The 17,001-nt window shown below is 48.9% G+C and overlaps 1 protein-coding gene and 1 long non-coding RNA gene across 3 annotated transcripts in view; one reads left to right on the top strand and one right to left on the bottom strand.

Annotated features, from left to right (window-relative positions):
* Positions 1 to 3,384: 3,384 nt before the first annotated feature.
* LOC139358810 (uncharacterized) lies at positions 3,385 to 10,752 on the bottom strand. Its single transcript, XR_011614310.1, has 3 exons — positions 10,557 to 10,752; positions 10,278 to 10,343; positions 3,385 to 3,692 (listed from the first exon to the last, which is right to left on the bottom strand). It is a non-coding gene; the product is annotated as an uncharacterized lncRNA (long non-coding RNA).
* Positions 10,753 to 16,484: 5,732 nt separating this feature from the next.
* LOC105470707 (ARF guanine nucleotide exchange factor 2) overlaps positions 16,485 to 17,001 on the top strand; it is a 115,662-nt gene continuing 115,145 nt past the window's right edge. For both annotated transcript variants that reach the window (XM_011722911.3, XM_011722910.3), the window contains exon 1: positions 16,485 to 16,785. In XM_011722911.3, the coding sequence (XP_011721213.1) occupies positions 16,665 to 16,785 (121 nt within the window). In that variant the 5' untranslated portion in view covers positions 16,485 to 16,664. The remainder of the gene's footprint in view (positions 16,786 to 17,001) is intronic.

The following is a 17,001-nucleotide window of genomic DNA, read 5'->3' as shown; positions in this document are numbered from 1 at the left end:
AAGTTGTCACGTCTTAAATTACAGCATCCAGTATTACCAGTTCAGCTGCTGGAGCCTGACGCCCTGGACCCAAATCCCAGCTCTCAAGTGAACGAGCCATGTAATCTCCGACAAGAAACCTCAGTTTTCTCTTCCGTTAAATGGGGGAAATATTGGGGATTTTGTAAGGATTCAATGAGCTAATTTAAGCAAAGCACTTAGAACAGTTCCTGGCCTATAGGAAGCACCAGAGAAGTGTTAGCCACTAGCGGCTCTTGTATCTCTGCATTGTAGAGTTATTTATCCATCATCTATCTTTCTTTCTTTCTTTTTTTTTTTTTTTTTTTTTTTTTTTGAGACGGAGTCTCGCTTTGTCGCCCAGGCTGGAGTGCAGTGGCCGGATCTCAGCTCACTGCAAGCTCCGCCTCCCGGGTTTACGCCATTCTCCTGCCTCAGCCTCCCGAGTAGCTGGGACTACAGGCGCCCACCACCTCGCCCGGCTAGTTTTTTGTATTTTTAGTAGAGACGGGGTTTCACCATATTAGCCAGGATGGTCTCGATCTCCTGACCTCGTGATCCGCCCGTCTCGGCCTCCCAAAGTGCTGGGATTACAGGCTTGACTATCTTTCTTTCTTTCTTTCTTTCTTTCTTTCTTTCTTTCTTTCTTTCTTTCTTTCTTTCTTTCTTTTCTTTCTCTTTCTTTCTCTTTCTTTCTCTCCTTCCTTCCTCTTTCTTTCTCTCTTTCTTTCCTTCTTCCATCTTTTTCTCCTTCCTTCCTCTTTCTTTCTCTTTCTTTCCTTCTTCCTTCTTTCTTTCTCTACTTCCTTCCTCTCTTTCTCTCTTTTTCTTTCCTCTTTCTTTCTTTCTTTCTTTCTTTCTTTCTTTCTTTCTTTCTTTCTTTCTTTCTTTCTTTCTTTCCTCCTTTTCTCTTCCCCCTCTCTCTCCCTCTCTTTCTTTTGTTTTTGAGACAATCTCACTCTGTCACCCAAGCTGGAGTGCAGTGGTGTGATCTTGGCTCACTGCAACCTCCACCTCCCGGGTTCAAGTGATTCTCCTGTCTCAGCCTCCTGAGTAGCTGGAATTACAGGCATGCGCCACCACATCCCACTAATTTTTGTATTTTTAGTAGAGACGGGGTTTTGCCATGTTGGCCAGGCTGGTCTCCAACTTCTGTCCTCAAGTGATCTGCCTACCTTGGCCTCCCAAAGTGCTGGGATTACAGACATGAACCACCACACCTGGCCTCTTTCTTTTTTGAGATGGAGCTTTGCTGTGTTGCCCAGGATGGTCTTGAACTTCTGTGCTCAACCAATTCTCCCACCTAAGCCCCCCGAGTAGCTAGGACTGCAGGCGTAAGCCACCATGCCTGGCTGTATCTTCTTTTCCTAAACAGCTTTATCAAGATACACTTCACATACCATAAAATTCACCCATTTAAAGTGTACAATTCAATGGCCTTCAGTATATTCAGAGTTGTGCAACCATCACCACAATCTAATTTGGGAACATTTTCATCATCCCACAAATGAAAGCCAGTAGCCACCAGCATTCACTCCTCATTTCTCCCTCCTCCTAACGCCTGACAACTATGAATCTACTCTCGGTGTCTGTGGATTTGCCTATATCCATGGTATTTTGTTTCTTGCATCCTTTCATCTTTGTCTTGTTTTCCGCCTTTCCATAATAATAAACCATAAGACCCTGGAGACTCTGTCTTCTCTTTTGTGTCCCTTCCTGGACTTCAGCGAGTGTTTCACCTAATGGGCATCTGCTGATCGAGTAACACACTGGCCCTTTGAGTGAGAACAAGCACAGAGCATCTACAATGCATCGGGTAATATTCCAGGTGCTGTATATACATTGACTCATATGATCCTCACATAGAAATCCATGACACAGGCACTGTTATTATCCCCACCTGACTGATAGGGAAACTAAGACAGGAGAAGTCGAGTACCTTGCCCAGAGTGACACAGCCAGCAAGGAGGCAAAGCCAGAATTCAAACCTGGACATTTGTGCCTGGAGTCTGCACTCCACCACTGCACCACACTTTCTCCTGTGAGGCCAAGTGAATGGGACTTCATATGCGAGCAGTTTCAGGAAACTGCAGGGGGGCTGGAAAAGAGCAAGGTGGAAGCTGCTGTCGATGCTCCCCCAACCAACTACCACTAGCCAACCATGTCCCTTAGTATTTCACGGCCTTGTGTAGCTCCTCAAGTATGTATTCTGGGCTGCCCTAGCAACTTGATATAACCAACAGAATGAAGTAGAAGGGACGCTGTGCCACTCCAAGTCAAAGCCTAAAGAAGGCCCGGCCGGGCACAGTGGCTCACATCTTTAATCTCAGTACATTGGGAGACCAAGCCAGGCGGATCCCTTGAGCCCAGGATTTTGAAACCAGCCTGGGGAACACAGTGAGACCCCATCTCTATGAAGACTTTTTTAAAAAATTAGCCAGAGTGGTGGCACATTCCTGAAGTCCCAGCTACTCAGGAGATTGAAGTGGGAAGACTGCTTGAGCCCAGGAGATCAAGGGTATAGTGAGCCATGATGGCACCACTGCACTCCAGCCTGGGTGGTAGAGTGAAACCCTGTCTCAAAAAAAAAAAAAAAAAAAAAAAAATCCTAGTGGCTTCTGTTTTGTCACTTTTTGGAACCGTGAGTCACAGTGTAAGAGATCTGACCACCCTGCTGAAGAAACCACATAGGAAGAGGCCCTCAGTCTACACATGGAGAGGTCCAGGTATCCCAGCTATCCCAGTATTTCGGCTGTCCCCCTCAAGGTCCCAGACATGTGAGTGAACCATTGCAGACACTCCAGCACAGTTGAGCCCCCACTGATGACCTCAGATTTAATTAAGACCACATGAGGCAGAAGAGCCAGCCAGCTGATCCTAGTCAACCCAGAGCATGGTGAGCAATCATCAACTGTTGTTTGAAGCCACTAAGGAGTAGATGGTCATACAGCAGTAGATAATCAAAACAAGGAGTAAGACCACTTCTATGGATAGAAGGCCCATGAAGGGTCTGACCTCATGATTCCACAGTCTCCTGCTGACTCAGAGAAGAGGGTAGAATGCTAATCGGAAGAGCTGAGTGCCTGCTCCAGCCAGCAGCTGGGGTGCAGGTTCGTGACCTTCACTCAACTGGTCAGATGTGTTGGCTCAGGACTTTGAATCTGGAGTAAGCAATACAAAAGACCAGGAGGTTTAGACTTGTTCTGAAAGGAGTGGTGGTGACATCTGACTAGCATCTTGTTTCCAGTGGCAGCCCCTGAGGCAAGGCCAAGAGTGAGGATTCAGTATTCAGCCAAGACTGCAACCGCATCCTTTCCAGAATCTTCTTTGGTGCAATTTCTGAACCCTTCACATCCCTCATTTTCCACCTGTTTTCTGAGCCTGATTCTCCAGTCTTCTGATTCGTTTTGAAAAAGACCCATCACCATTCCAGGAAAGCACTTTTGCAGCTGAAGTTAGCAAGAGTTCATGTATTGATTGGATTTGTTTGCATGCAACAGAAAACTCCCAAACAACTGTGGCTTAAACAAGATAGTTGATTTTATCTTTGTGAAAAACGTACAGAGGTCAGCAGTCCAGGTCCCACCAGGTCTTCAGAGACCTAGTATCCTTGTGTCTTGGTGCTCTGGCTCCACGCAGCACATTGCCTCAGAGTCTAAAATAGCTGCCCAAGCTCCAGCCATTGTGTTCACATTCTGGCCAAGAGAGAAGAGGAAAGGGTAAAGAAAAACATGCCCCTCCCTATTTAGGAGACCACTTGGAAGTCCCTTCTAATCCTTTGCTTATATATCATAGCTAGAACTTAATCACAAGACCACACTTAGGTACAAGGAAGGCAGGAATGGGTAGTCTTTAGCTGAGCAGTTAGGTCCTCGACTAAAAATAAGAGTTACGTTGCTAAAGAGGAAAGAAAGAATGATGCTGAAGGAGGCTACTGGAAATCTCTGCCTGGGTCTGTCTCTGCTGTGTTCAACCAAGAGCTCTGTATGGGAGAGCCAACCCAGACTGATGCAAGGCAAGTGAGCTCCAAAATTGGGGCTTAACCTGGGAGGGTTCTTGGCTTTACCCAGGAGATAATTCAAGGGTAAGTCAGTGGTATTAGACAGCAACTTTTATTGAAGCAGCAGTGTACGGCAACAGCAAGGGTACTGCTCCTTGCAGAGGAGGGCTAACCCCTGGGCAATGTGCCCAGAGTGGTGGCATAGGGGTTGTTGGCAGCTGTATTTATATCCACTTTTAGTTATATGCTAATTAAGAGGCAGGTTATCCAGAACTTTCTGGAAAAGGGGTGAGGAGTTTCTGGAACCATATAAAGTAACTTCCTGGCTGTTACCATGGCATTTGTAAACTGTCAGGGTGCTGATGGGAGTATCTTTGTGCTAACGAGCAGTGAGAGCAACTAGAGGTCACTTTCTTTGCCATGTGCTGGTTTCTGCTTTTTCACTGCATCCTATTTCAACCAGATCCTGCCCTGATGAGTTGGGTTGCTATGGTGGTTGTGACCAGTGCTCGGAAAACAGTTCCACTGATCTACCTCAAGACTGCCAGACAGTGGCCACAGGAGAGGAGGGACCCTGACAACGCCTGATTACATTGACCCAGTTGGCTCCTCTCTTAATTTTCTCCAGTTCTTTTTTTTTTTTTTTGAGATGGAGTCTCACTCTGTCACACAGGCTAGAGTCCAGTGATGCAATGTCAGCTCACTGCAACCTCTGCTTCCTGGGTTCAAGCGATTCTCCTGCCTCAGCCTCCCGAGTAGCTGGGACTACAGGCATGAGCCACCACGTCTGGCTAATTTTTTGTATTTTTAGTAGAGATGGGGTATCACCATGTTGGCCAGGCTGGTCTCAGACTCCTGACCTCAGGTGATTGACCCGCCTCAGCCTCCCAAACTCCTGGGATTACAGATGTGAGCCACAGTGCCCGGCCTTCTCCAGTTTTTTTAAACCCCTCCACCCCATTTGTCTTAAACACCCACCAGCACTTCCCTGACCTTGGATCCTCTCATTTTCCTGCTCCATTTTTTATACAAGGAAAACCCACTTCCTGGCCAGTCTAGCTCCCATGCCTTTATACACACCGTTCCTTTCACCTGGAAGGGCCCTCCTTCTCCCTGTGGCTTATTTAAAGGTTACCTGTAGGGAGCATGTGCCATGCTTCTTGGCCACCCAGTATCTTTTGTTTGTTTTTTTGAGACTGAGCTGGAGTGCAGTGGTGCAATCACTGCTCACTGCAGCCTCAACCTGCTGGGCTCAAGCAATCCTCCCACCTCAGCCTTCTGTGTAGCTGGAACCACAGGCATGTGCCACCGCGCCTGACTAATGTTTTCATTTTTTACAGAGACAGGGTCCAGGCTGGTCTCAAATTCCTAGGCTCAAGTCATCCTCCTGCCTTAGCCTCCCAAAGTGCTGAGATTACAGGCTGAGCCACCGTGCCTGGCCCCCGCCTCAATCTTAAAAGCTGGTAACATCATTCTGAAGGCTCCCATGTTAAAAATAATAATAATAATAAATAAATAAATAAAATAAAAAGCCAGTAATGGCATCACCCCAACCTCTGCTTCTGTCGTCATATCTCCTTCTCTGACCCTGACCTCCCTGCCTCCCTCTCATAAGGACCCCTGTGATTACATTTGGCCTACCCAGATAATCCAGAATAATCTTCCTGTCTCGAGTCTTCATTTAATCCCATCTGCAAAGTTTGCCATGTGAGGTCATGTATTCACAGATCCTAGGGAATCAAGATACTGGAATCGTTGGGGTCTAATATGAATCTGTCCACTATAGTTGGGTTCCCCAGACGCACATCCTCAGGCAAGGATTTGGGTGCAAATGGTTTATTTGGAGGTGCTTCCAGGAAGCAGCAGTGGAAGAGTGGGGAAGTGAAACTGGGAAAGGAAGGAAGCCTGAGGGGGTCATCTGGCCAGACACCCCTGCGGGCACCTGAGGCCCAGTCCCCAGTGCACCTCTAGGAAACTGAGCAGAGAACCCTACAGTGCTGTCTGTTCTTCCCTGTGGGGCTTTCCCCAGGCTGTTCACCATCTGGCACTTCTGGTCTGCCCCGTCTTGGCTGAACACACATCCACAGCCAGAGACAGCACTCAGGCCTAGAGTCTGGCATATTTATAAACCAATAAAGTACCGAAACCGTGTGTAGCAGACACTGTCGGTGCCCCCAGCTGTCTGCCCTGGGCACTCACTTCTACTCGCTGGAGGAAGCTGTTGTCTGCAGGCACCTGCTGTGTTCTGGCCCTGGGGTTCTAGGGGCTGGCAGACTGAGTCCACGACCAAGTGTCAGAGTTAATGTCCCTAGAACAGCCCTTATGCAATGACAGATGGGATCCTGGCGAATGAACATCTGGCTTCCTAATCCCTCAGCTGGGGTAACTCAGGCAGGTCTACATTGGCTCCCCAGCTCCCCAGTGGGGTTGAAACCTGGTGCCCTTGGAGGTCACCAGCTGGTGTCACACCTGCATTGGCTGCCTTCCCTTCTCCTCCCTGCTCCATACCCACGTCCCTGCTGATGGGTCCTGGGATCACCTCTCAGATACATGGGAATCCCTGTCATAGGGTTGTCTTTTGGGGGAGCCCAAACCAAGACACAGGGACAAAAATAAACCCCACAACTGTTGTGTGTGTTACATATTTACATTGAAGAAATTCACATTCTTTTAGTGCAGCTGGACACAAAGAACACAAATAACCAGAATATAATTTACACTATAAATTATATGCAGGCGGATTTCCTGAAGTCAGGAGTTTGCAACCAGTCTGGCCAACATGGTGAAACTCCATCTCTACTAAAAATACAAAACAATTAGCCGGGCATGGTGCTGAGCGCCTGTAATCCCAGTTACTCGGGAGGCTGAGGCAGGGGAATTGCTTGAACCAGGGAGGTGGAGGTTGCAGTGAGCCGAGATAGCGCCACTGCCCTCCAGCTTGGGCGACAGAGTGAGACTCTGTCTCAAAATACATATACATGTAAACAAATAAATAAAATACATAAAACACACATGTACACATAATACATCTATATTACACACACATGCACACATGCTGTCTCCTTTGTAGAGAATTCCAAAAGTCTACATTTGAGGCTCCTCCTTCAAATGAGGCCCAGCCAAATGATGCTTCTGCCTCAAATACCCCTCCTAGCCCTGACCTCAGAATTGAGGGGGTTGCATTTGAGTTTTGTCTTAAAGTACACATGGAAAATACACATTTCAGGCCGGGTGTGGTGGCTCAATCCTGTAATCTCAGCACTTTGGGAGGCTGAGGCAGGCAGATCACTTGAGGTCAGGAGTTCCAGACCAGCCTGGACAACATGGTGAAACTCCATCTCTACTAAAACTACAAAGATTAGCTGGGCGTGGTGGCGTGTGCCTGTAATCCCAGCTTCTTGGGAGGCTGAGGCGGGAGAATCGCTTGAACCCAGGAGGCAGAGGTTGCAGTGAGCCAAGATTGCGCCACTGCACTGCAGCCTGGATGACAGAGCAAGAGTCCATCTCAAAAAAAAAAAAGAGAGAGAAAAGAGAAGAGACATTTTGAGGGGAATGGTGGCGGGGGGGGGACGGGGCTGGGGACAGCCTGAGCAATGGCATATAGAGACAGGCACTCTGGGAGCAGCCCGGAGGTCACCAGTGTGGCCAGGAGTATAAAGAGTGCCTGTGTACAGTGGGAAGAAACCAGCTGGAAAGGCAGACAGCAGGCACAGCCACAGGCCCCGAGCGACATGCGTATTACCACTTCATGGAAGGACCTATCACTCAGAGGAAAGCAGGGAGTCGGAGCAGACATTCTCAGTTGCCAACGTTATTAGTCAGGATTAGGTTCAGCTGTCAAGGATGGACAACCAAAAATAAAAGGTGTTTCTTTCTACTTCATGTAAAAATCAGTAAGTAAGCATCCCAGAACTGGCATGACTCCCCAGAATGTCAGGGACCCAGGAACCTTCTCTCTGTCACTTTGATGACAAATCTGTTTCAAAGATTGCAGCCGAGCATGGGATTACACGCCTGTAATCCCAGCACTTTGGGAGGTCAAGGCGGGCAGATCCTTTGAGACCAGGAGTTCGAGACCAGCCTGGGCAACATGGTGAGACTCTGTCCCTATCAAAAAATTTAAAAACTAGCCAGTGTGGTGGTGCGTACCTGCGGTCCCAGCCACTTAGGAGGCTGAGGTGGAAGGTTTGCCTAAACTTGGGAGTTCGAGGCTGCAGTGAGCTATGATCACATCACTGTACTCCAGTCTGAGAGACAGAGCAAGACTTTGTCTTAAATTTTTTTTAAAAAAATTGTCTAGTAGTCTAGCACAGCTGCTGGAGAGAGCGGCACTGGGAGGAGGATCGCTACACAAAGCACAATATGCCCAGCTAGATTCGAATTTCAGGTGAATGGTGAATACTTTTTAGTCTAACCATGTCCCAATTATGGCATGGGACCCTCTTTTACTAAAAAAAGTATTTGCTGTTTATTTGAAATTCAAACGTAACTCAACATCCTGTATTTTTATTTTCTAAATCTGGCCACCATAACTGAAAGAGAGAGAGGACAGTGAGAGGGAAAGTGAGACAAGACCACAGGGGCAGGGACATAAAAATGGGGACAGACAGAGAAATAGGGACAAATAGAGAAAGAATAAAGGAGAGATGGACAAATACAGATATGGCCACAAGATGCCTGCAGTAGCAAAAGAGAAGAAGCAGAAAGTGGGCAGACCCAGAGACCACCTCCTAGACTGGGAAAGACAGAAGGGGAACAGCCCAGCCAGGGCAGAGTGGACAGGGGCCTAGCCAGAGTTCCTCCCCCAGGCAAGGCTAGGGAGGGCACAGTTTTTAAAAAAATTGCTGACCGGGCACAGTGGCTCACACCTATAATTCCAGCACTTTGGGAAGCTGAAGCAGGCAGATCACAAGGTCAGGAGATGGACACCATCCTGGCTAACATAGTGAAACCCCATCTCTACTAAAAAACAAACAAACAGACAAACTAACAAAAAACCAAAAAATTAGCCAGGTGTGGGGCTGAGTAACCCCAGCTACTCAGGAGGCTGAGGCAGGAGAATCATTTGAACCCTGGAGGGGGAGGTTGCCGTGAACCGAGATTGCGCCACTGCACTCCATCCTGGGTGACAGAGCAAGACTCAGTCTCAAAATAAAAAAAAAATTGCTGCTAGAACTCCAGCCATTAAGTATGCATTCCAGTCAACAGAACCAAGGAAGAGTAGAAGAAAGGCACTTCCTGTAAATTGCATCCAATCTGCCAGAATTTAGTCACATGGGCACAACCAGAGGGGCTGAAAACTGTGGTCCTTAATCCAGGTGGTCATGTACCCAGCTAAAGTTTGAAATTACTTTTCTTTTTTCTTTTTCTTTTTTCTTTTTTGTTTTTTTAAGAGACATGGTCTTGCTCTGTCGCCCAGGCTGGAGGCCAGTGGCATGATCATGGCTCTCTGTAGCCTCAACCTCCTAAGGCTCAAGGAATCCTCCTGCCTCAGCCTCCTGAGTAGCTGGAACCACAGGTGCATGTCACCCCACCCAGCTAATTCTCTTTTTTTTTTTTTTTTTGTGGGGAGGGCGGTCTCATCATGTTCCCCAGCTGGTCTCAAACTCCTGGCTCAAGTGATCCTCCTGCCTTAGCCTCTCAAAGTGTTGGGATTACAGGTGTGAGCCACTGAGCCCGGCTGAAGTTCTTTTCTTTTCTCTTCTTTTCTTTTCTTCCTTCCTTCCTTCTTTTTTATTTATTTATTTATTTATTTTTGAGGCTCTGTTGCCCAGGCTGGAATGCAGTGGCACAATCTTAGCTCGCTGCAACCTCCACCTCCCAGGTTCAAGCAATTATCTTGCCCTAGCCTCCTGAATAGCTGGGACTACAGGTGCGCACCACCACACCCAGCTAATTTTTGTATTTTTAGTAGCGACAGTGTTTGCCATGTTAGCCAGGCTGGTCTCGAACCCCTGACCTCAGGTGATCCACCCGCCTCGGCCTCCCAAAGTGCTGGGATTACAGGCATGAGTCACCGGTCCCAGCCAACATTTCTATTTTTAAGGAAGAAGAGGAAAATGGATCCTGACACTGCCCCTTCATCTTTCTTGCTGGAATAGGGATGTTTTGCCTGCAACTGTGGCATCTTTAAAGACCATTACTGTACCTACCATATAGAAACAAGTGGTGCTCCAAATAACTGCTGATTGAATATTAAATCCTATTAACCCTACTCAAGCCACTTCCATCCATTCAGTCATTCATTCATTCAGTCCATGAATAGTTATAAAGCACCTACTGTGTGTTCTGGGCATAGAGCTATGAAAAAGACAATGTCTCTGCCTTAATGGAATTCACATTCTGCCTGTGGAAGACAAGATGATAAGTGAGCAAACACATTGTGGAAACCCAACTTCTTCTTTAAAGATGGAGCCTAAAAATTTTCCCCTTGAGTGTGGGCTGGACTTAGCCACTCACTTCTCACACAACTATGTGTAAAGGAAAATTGCATTTTGTCTGGAATGTTACCAAATACTGTTCACAATTTTAAGACCACATCACCTGTATTTATACCTACCACGGTGTTTGAGTCGCCAAAACAGCACTCTTGGTCAGACTACATGGTGGGCCACTTTGGAATTGGTCATAAAAATTGCTTCTGCTTGGCCGGGCGCGGTGGCTTATGCCTGTAATCCCAGCACTTTGGGAGGCCGAGGCGGGTGGATCACGAGGTCAGGATATCGAGACCATCCTGGCTAACACGGTGAAACCCTGTCTCTATTAAAAATACAAAAAATCAGCCGGGTATGGTGGCGGGCACCTGTAGTCCCAGCTACTTGGGAGGCTGAGGCAGGAGAATGGCGTGAACCCGGGAGGCGGAGCTTGCAGTGAGCCGAGATCGCGCCACTGCACTCCAGCCTGGGCTACAGAGCGAGAGTCCGTCTTAAAAAAAAAAAAAAAAAAAATTGCTTCTGCTGGCAGGGCGTGGTCGTTCATGCCTGTAATCCCAGCACTTTGGGAGGCTGAGGTGGGTAGATCACGAGGTCAAGAGATTGAGATCATCCTGGCCAACATGGTGAAACCCCATCTTTACTAAAAATGCAAAAATTAGCTGGGCGTGGTGGTGCGAGCCTATAGTCCCAGCTAGTTGGGAAGCTGAGGCAGGAGAATCACTTGAACCTGGGAGGCGGAGGTTGCAGTGAGCTGAGATTGCGCCACTGCACTCCAGCCTGGGCAACAGAGCAAGACTCTATCTTAAAAAAAAAAAAAAAAATTCTTCTTCTGCCTTCAGTCTCTTTCCCTTTTCCTCCCTCTCCCTCCCTTTCTCTCATTTTCTCTTGGGTCACTCACTCTGGGAAACAGGAGATACCGCAGCATGACCACATGCAAGCAGCTCTACCGAGAGGAGTGGAACTGAAGCCTCTGTCCCATCAGAGGGAGCCTCTTTGGAAGTTGATCCCCCAGCCCCAGTTCAGCCTCATCTGACTGCAGCCCCAGATGACAGCTCACTAGCAATCTCATGACAGAGGCTGATCCAGAAACACCGGTGCTGCTCCCAAATTCCTGACCCACAGGAACTGGAGATAAGAAACATTTGCTTTTAAGCTACTAAGTGTCAGGTCATTTGTCAAGCAGCAACAGATAACTAATATACAGATAAATAAACATCATCATTTCAAATTCAGTTCAGTGCAACTAACAAAAGATGATATGGAAGCAGGTGGTGGAGGCAGGAGGGATAAAACTGGGAGGCTGGTGACCTTGTGGGTGATATCGAGCTGAGAACAGAGTGGTGGGAAGGGGGCAGCCATTGGTGCTTTCCAACCCTAGCAGATACTACACTCCCTCTTTTATAACTGCAAGGCCTTTTTTAGCTATTCTGAAATGAAATTCAAAGATAATAAAATCTTCCTACACACAGTTTTAATAAGACTACGAAGGTGAAACAAAAGGCATGCAATGTATAATTTGCAAATTTTATTTCAATAGATAAATACTCAGATACAATTACACTAGAAGGTGTAATGAAGCAGGCGAATGCTGGAACCTAAAAGTGGGATCCCCTGGAATTGCCACAGCTATATTTGCAGGCTGATCGGGGTGCCCTAGCAGCAAATCAGATACCATAGCTGGTGTAAATGACAGTAATGTGGCTTTAAAGTGGTAAATGATATTTGATACAGTTTCAGACAAAATACATTTTTCTGGCCAGGTGTGGTGGCTTACTCCTGTAATCCCAGCACTTTGGAAGGTGGAGGTAGGAGGATTGACTGAGACCAGGAGTTTGAGACCAACCCGGGCAATACAGGGAGACCCTACCTCCACAGAAATATTTAACAATGAGGTACAGTGGCACACACCTGTAGTCCCAGCTACTCTGGAGGCTGAATTTGGAGGATCATTTGAGCCCAAGAGGTGGAGGCTGCAGTGAGCCATGATCACGCCACTGCACTCCAGCCTGGGCAACAGAGTGAGACTGTCTCAAAAAAAAAAATTGTAAAATTAGCCAGGCATGGTGGCACACATCTGTAATCTCGGCACTTTGGGAGGCAAAGGTGGGAGGATCGCTTGAGCCAGCAGTTCCAGACCAGCAGGGACAACACAGGGAGACCCCCATCTCTACAAAAATATTTTTTCAAATTAGCTGGGCATGGTGTTGCATGCTCCTGTAATCCTAGCTACCCAGGAGACTGAGGTGAGAGGATCACATGAGCCCAGGAGGTCAAGGCTGCAGTGAGCTATGATCACACCACTGCACTCCAGCCTGGGTGATGGAGTGAAACCTTGTCTCAAAATACAAATATATATATACACACACACACATATATACACACACATACACACACACACACACACACACACACACACATATTTCCCTTGAATTGCAATTATTTACATTTCTGGAAAATGTGGTGATATTAAATCTATACAAGGGCCGGGCACGGTGGCTCACGCCTGTAATCCCAGCACTTTGGGAGGCCAAGGTGGGTGGATCACAAGGTCAGGAGTTCAAGACCAGCTTGGCCAACATAGTGAAACCTCGTCTGTACTAAAAATACAAAAAAAATTAGCCAGGCGTGGTGGCAGGTGCCTGTAATCCCAGCTACTCAGGAGGCTGAAGCAGGAGCATCGCTTGAGCCTGGGAGGCAGAGGTTGTAGTGAGTGGAGATCATGCCACTGCCCTTCAGCTTAGGCGACAGTGCGAGACTCCATCTCAAACAAAACAAAACAAAACAACAACAAAAAACAACAACAACAAAACCTACAGAAAAGAAACACGTTATATGTAAAGCAGATTTAGATTCTAGGCTCAGATCGTTATCAATAAGTTTTTCATCTCCAGGCATGTCCGGCCACGTGGCATACATTGAATTGTTTGTTAGATAGGATTGCTCAGCTCTCTGCAGGATGTGATCTAGTATTCCTGCTTCCTCTATTACGACAACAAAAATATTCCCCCAACAAAATTTCAAAATGCCCCTGGGGGTGGTACTGCCTTCACTGAGAAGCACTGATTAAGAGGGACAGAAACATGTAAGTCAAGCCTTTGATGGGAACAAAAAGGAGCCCAGAGTGGCCAGAGTCCTGAAGAAAAGGAGGAAGGAGATGAGGTCAGAGAAAATGGCTGGGTCCCTATCACACCTTGCTGGCCACAGTGTGATACTGAACTTGGACTCAATTCCAAGAGCAATAGGGAGCCTCTGTTGGATTTTCAGCAGGGCAGTGACATAGTCTGGCCTTGCTGTGTGTGTGTGGTGCGGGGGGCGGGTGGGATGGGCTCAAAATGTGTGACTCAGCAGACTGCACTGTACTCTTTCGAGAATTTCATTCATTCATTCATTCAACACACAAGGATTGAGGTGTGTCTCAGTGATCTATTGCTATGTAACAAGCAAGACCCCAAAATGTATTGGCATAAAGTAACAATTTATTGTTTTCTGCTATTCTGTGGGTCGGCTGGGCAGTTTTTCTGCTGGTCTCACTAGTCACTCGTGATGCTGTATTCAGCTGGTGGGTCAGCTGGGAGAGTTGGAATGACTGGGTTCCCTATCCATGTGCTCTTTCTTCTGGGGCTGCCACCATTTTGTTGTTAATGTTGTTTGAGACAGGGTCTTGCTCTGTCTCCCAGGCTGGAAAGCAGAGGTACAGTCACGGCTCACTACAGTCTCCACCTCCTGGGCTCAAGCAATTTTCCCACGTCCGCCCTCCAAGTAGCTGGGAGTACAGGCAGGCATCACCACTCCTGGCTAATTTTTTAAATTTTTTGTAGCATCAGGGTCTTGATATGTTGTCCAGGCTGGTCTCGAACTTCTGGGCTCAAGTGATCCTCCGGCCTCAGCCTCCCAGTGTTGGAATTACAGGCATGAGCCACTGATCTGCCCGGGGCTGCTTCTGAGTGTCATGCAGCATTCCCAGGCAGCAAAGGAAGAAGTGAGCCAGGGCTGTTGATGCTCTGGAACTTGTGCAGCCTCTTTTGTGTCACATTCTATTGGTCAAGACCAGTCACAAGGCTAGTCCAGGTTTAGGCTGGTGGAGAAACAAACTCTACCTCTTGCTGGGAGTGACTGCGAAATCGCATTACAAGCAGTGGAACTTACAGAATTTAAGGCCATGAAACATTCAACGTGACTATGGACCAGGCCCTGGGGATACAGCCTGCCCTTCTGCAACCGTGCTTTAGTGAGACAAGCAATAGTCAACACATACAAAAGCTCAGAAAGTGCTGTGGAAAACATCAGCTAGGGAGAGAGGGGGCTACTTGAGACAGGTCAGGGAAAGCTTCCCACAGACATCTGAGCTGAGACCTGAGCACTGGAGCATGCCTGCCTGGGATGTCTCTGCCTCTGAAGTTTCCAAGAAAGACAATTGTCTTTGCATAAGCCCATGGCTGCCCTTGGGGGAGGCAGGCGAAGGGGTCTAGGGGATACCACTAATGGTTGCTGTGATAGCATCATTGTTGTGGGATGGAGTGGAAGCTGCCTTGGGGCCAGAGTATCCGTCTTCCAACGCCCATTTGCAGGCTGTCTGACACTGGCCATCTGGGTTTCTTCCCCTGACTCCCAAAGCCCAGGTCCAGTTCACTGCACTGTGAGGATTCACAGGTTTATAATACAATAAACTCCAGAGGGAAGTCAGTGCTTCCTGGTGGCACCATGCACAGCCGCGACATTCAATAAACAGAAGTTCACTGAACTGCAGGGTCACTGCTGCTGTGACAGGTGGGTCATATGGATGTGTGTATCTTGCTAGGGGCTGTGGTGAAACCCTGCTTGTGGAGAATAGACATAAACACACCTCTCTCTCCCTCTCTGTCTTCCTTTCACCTCCCCTCTCCCTCCACCCCTTCCATTTCCTCTTCTCCCAGCATGTTCTTTCCATTCTTCCTCACCTCCTTCCCCTTCACCTCCTTCCTACACCATTCCTTTTTCCATCTCTTTCCTCTTTCCCTAACTTCTGTTCCTCTCATCTTTTTCCTTCTTTTCTGCTCTTCCTCTGACAGCTCCCCTTCCTACCTCCTCTTCCTTCACCCTTTCTACTACTTTCACCTCCTCTCATTTCCACCTCTTTCTTTTTCACTTCCCCTCTCCCTCCGGTCTTTCTCCTCACTTTTTCTTTTACCTTTGTGCCTCCCTCTCACCTCTTCCCACATCACCTCATCTCCTCCATAACTACCTCACCTCCTTTTTTTTCTTTTTTCTTTTTTTTTTTTTTTTTGAGACAGGGTCCCCTTCTGTGGCCCAGGCTGGAGTGCAGTGGTACCATCACAGATCACTGCAGCCTCAACCTCCGAGGCTCAAGTGATCCTCCCACCTCAGCCTCCCGAGTAGCTGGGACCACAAGCAGTGCCACCAGTCCCGGCTGTTTTACTTTTTATTTTGTAGGGAAAGGGTCTCCCTATGTTGCCCAGGCTGGTCTCGAACACCTGGGCTCAAGCGATGCTCCCGCCTTGGCCTCCGGAAGCGCTGGGATTAGAGGCCTGAGCCGCCGCGCCGGGCCTCCCCCACTCCCCCGCCGCCGCCTTCTCATCTCCTTTCTCCTTCCTCCTTCCTCCTGACGCCTCTTACTCCCGATCACCTCTCATTCATTCACCAGCTTCCAGTCCTCGCTCCCTCACCTCTTTTCTTTCCTACTCGCCTTCTCTTACCCCTTCTCCTTGTCACCGTTCTCTTTTTTGCCAGTCCTCTCGTTCCCCTTCCTTTCCTCCTCCTCATCTCCTCTCTTACCGCGTCATCTCCATTCTCGTGCTCCCCTTCACCTCCTGTTACCCTGCGCTTCTCTCCTCTCATCTCCATCACCACCTCTCCTCCCTTTCACCTTTCTTTAGCCCCCACGTCCCCTATACCCTTCGCCCATGCCCGCTCCCCTTCCCACCTTCTCTTCTTCCCTCCACCCTCCCTTTCTGTCTCTCGCCCACCTGACTCCGCTCCGCCCCCAGCCGTAGGCTCCGCCCCGCTGGGGGTCACGGGGCCGACGGACGCTAGGCGGCCGTAGCGGCCTCGCCAGTCACGTGGTCACGTGACGCGCTCCAACATGGCGGCGCCGTGGGGCCGAGGTGTCGCTTCCTGACGGGGCGGCGGGGACTGACGCGGCCGGTGCCGGCCGGGACGCCGGGCCCGCAGCCTAGCTCGCCATCTCGCTCACGCCGCCGGCCCGCGGGGCTGTCAGCCCCCGCCGGGCCGGGGCCATGCAGGAGAGCCAGACCAAGAGCATGTTCGTGTCCCGGGCCCTGGAGAAGATCCTAGCCGACAAGGAGGTGAAGCGGCCCCAGCACTCCCAGCTGCGCAGGGCCTGCCAGGTGGCGCTCGGTGGGTGAGCCCCTCCCGCCCGGCCCCGCGCTGGCCTCAGCACGCCGGCCGTTGCCCTAGCCTACTCGGCCTTGGCCCGGCCTCCTGGCCTCCGCTTTCCCCCCGATCCCGAATTCCACCCTCCTGGCCTCCTCCTCATTATACCCCTAGGGGAAGTGTTGCCCGGGCAGCTCGGGACTGGCCCAAGGTCACCTAGCAAGTTGGTGACAACCAGAG

This window comes from Macaca nemestrina, chromosome 15 (assembly GCF_043159975.1).
Source record: "Macaca nemestrina isolate mMacNem1 chromosome 15, mMacNem.hap1, whole genome shotgun sequence".
In the NCBI taxonomy this organism is placed as follows: domain Eukaryota; kingdom Metazoa; phylum Chordata; class Mammalia; order Primates; family Cercopithecidae; genus Macaca; species Macaca nemestrina.
Note: the sequence above shows the minus strand (reverse complement) of the source record. Positions and strands in the feature narration are given on the sequence as shown.